Here is a 2,870-nt window from a genome sequence, read left to right as displayed (position 1 = left end):
ACAAACTAGCTAATGTCTCAATTCACTGCAATAACTAAATTTTAATAATAAACTTCTATTATTTTCTTCCTGAAATTGAACTTTGTTCCTAGATTAAACTTGGTTGGTAGCAAGAAATGAAACACGAAAGTAAATTCAAATTTTATTACAATCCAGGAGAAAATGAAACAAATTGTTGCAAGTCTAATATCCCTTTTAAATAAGGGCTCAAATTATTTCAAAGGGATATACAATCGTGAAAACAATCATTATCTAACGACTGAAATAACTTTCTTACGTTTAGTTCTACTAAAATAAGTAAGTATGAACAGTTACAGATATTGTAGATTACAAATATTTTCATTACTTATATACAAACGGACCAAGATATGTATGTACATAATTAGGATTATATATTTGAAAGTATTCGTTGGTTATCAATGATTCGTCCAAATTCGTTCAATTCACAAAATTTTATTTACACACATACTTATACAAATCTAAAGTGCTATGCACTATTCAACCTTCAAATATTTACATGACACTACTCTACAATATTTTAAAGTATATTTAGCTATTTATTTAATATCATTACAACACCTTTGCATACAATAAATGTACATTGAGATTCGTAATCTTACTTTTATACTCAAACTTTCAATATCTTACTTGATCATTGCTAGTACATCTACTTACGAATGAGTTAAAACATTTGAGCAAATCAGCATCATTCATTATAAGCATAAACCACTACACAATTTTACAGTCTTTGGCACGTTCACGGTTTCATACATAGTAATTTTTTGAATGCTCTTCTGAAGTCCATATTAAATATGGTGTATATAAGAGGGTTAAGGGCGGAGTTGCAATATCCAAGCCAAGTGATAAAGTTAATGAACTTGTTGGATAAGCAACAGCTCGCACAGAAGGGAATGACAAGGTAAATGACGAAGAAGGGCAACCAACAGACCACGAATACACCCATTATAATGCCGAGAGTCCTCGCCGCGCGGCGTTCGCGGGTTAGAGAAATTCGCTGTTTTTCCTCAATAAACTGGTAAACTGCACTTTGTTGGTTAGGTTTAGGCTTTTTATGATGAGTCTTCACTGGCACGGTCTCATTGACTTCGATCAAATCATCTTCATGAGTTTCTTTCGAGTTACTTTCCGACGACGTGTTCCTATTCTCCAAATTGTCGCCCATATCGGTAACGGAGTTCTCATTTGACAGAATTGGTATTATCAATTTGTTTTGTGATTTGTCATCTTTGCTCCAGTATTTGCGCTTTGGTTTCTTTTTAGGTGTCAGTTTTCTGGTTCTTTTTTTCTTCTCATTATCTGAAACGAGACGTGTAACGCCTTGATGCTCGTTGTGATTGGCTTCAGAGCTCACTGAATCTTGATCATGGTGATCCTCTTTATTGCTGTATTTGTTTTGGCCGCTAGAAATTGTGCTGATCTTAGTTGCCTTAGCGCGATCTCTTAGTCTTTTCTTAGTGGCCAAATATATTTCAAAATAAACTACAGTCATAATAACTAGCGGTATGTAAAAGGATCCTGATGAAGAGAAGATTACAAAGCCTGGTTGAGAGGTTAAGCGACAGGGTGTGTCAGGTTCGAAGACGTCAGGCCAGTCATTCCAGCCGAGCAATGGGGGAGAGCTTATAATTAACGATAGAACCCACACCACACCAATCATCAGAAGCACTCTTTCTAAAGTTCTCTTCTGTGCATAATTTATTGGATCAGTAATCGCCCAATATCTGTCTAATGCGATTGCACACAAATTTAAAATGGACGAAGTGCAACACATTATGTCACATGTAAGCCACATCTTGCACACATATATCCCAAACACCCATTGCCCGAGAATGGAATACGCCACATTCAGTGGCAGCACCAATATTGCTACCGTCAAATCCGCTACGGCGAGTGATACTATGAAGAAATTCTGAACGATTCTGAGCGGCTTGTATGTGAATACACTGAGGATTACCAAAATATTTCCAACTATCGTAGAAATGATTATGAGGGTAAGGACAATGGCTGTACATATTGCTTCCCATTCTGGGACTGCTAGCGTTATTCCGAAGCTACTTGGATATTTAGGATCATCAGCGACAGCGCAAGCGTCTCTGTCATCCTCGATGACCTCCTCTGTGTAATTTATTAAAGTGTAGTTTGCGTCCACGTGTGTAGCTGCTTGCCCCATTTTGATTTATTTGAATTCCTCCGCTACATTTCACGTAGTACTGTTCGGTAGGACCGTGAATTTCGAAATTCTTTCAAAGCATTTGGCTAACAGCCGCCGATAATTCTTCATCTGCGAGACGGGCGCGTTTCCTTCATTCATCCTTTCATACTCCAATTTTCTGTAACAATAAATAACCCTTTTAATACGTAATGGAAATGTATTGGTGATTTTCCTATCAAAGCGGGAGTAAGGCGTTGTAAGTCGTGGTACGTGTTATATTACCTTCTGCTAGAAATCTTTACTAGGAAGTCCCATTTGTGTGACCTGTTCATTTTTTGATGCATAAACGAATCTGTAACAAAAGAGAACATTTTTCAGAATCAGTCAGGTGTGAATAGAAAATATCGTTTGCGAGGCAGGAATTTCATCGCGCTAGGCGACCGTGGGGAGCGTTTAGCAGATAGATGTATAATCTCACGATGCTAAACTTTATGTCAATACACCGTGACTTTTTAGTCGTCTTACAAAGGTGGTCCACTCAATCTAACCGACATAAAATACCACTAGACACGATTATTAATTTTATAGCCTTAGGTACTTAATTAAGATAATAGGTGCAAAGAAAAATACTGAAAAAAAAATGTTTACGTATCAAACGGTAGAAAGTAGGTACCTCCCCAACGCGCCGCGCTCCATT

General features: G+C 37.2%; 1 protein-coding gene across 1 annotated transcript; it reads right to left on the bottom strand.

Annotated features, from left to right (window-relative positions):
* Positions 1-230: 230 nt before the first annotated feature.
* LOC124633870 (octopamine receptor) lies at positions 231-2,191 on the bottom strand. Its single transcript, XM_047169240.1, has one exon. The coding sequence runs from the start codon at positions 2,189-2,191 to the stop codon at positions 758-760; it is 1,434 nt and encodes a 477-aa protein (XP_047025196.1). The 3' UTR covers positions 231-757.
* Positions 2,192-2,870: the final 679 nt, after the last annotated feature.

The sequence above is a fragment of the Helicoverpa zea genome, chromosome 10, assembly GCF_022581195.2.
Source record: "Helicoverpa zea isolate HzStark_Cry1AcR chromosome 10, ilHelZeax1.1, whole genome shotgun sequence".
In the NCBI taxonomy this organism is placed as follows: Eukaryota; Metazoa; Arthropoda; class Insecta; order Lepidoptera; family Noctuidae; genus Helicoverpa; species Helicoverpa zea.
This window is presented reverse-complemented; position numbering and strand designations above follow the sequence as displayed.

Bases quoted from the DNA above. Each gene is read 5' to 3' on its own strand.
- LOC124633870 (XM_047169240.1), bottom strand. From the start codon at position 2,191: ATGGGGCAAGCAGCTACACACGTGGACGCAAACTACACTTTAATAAAT.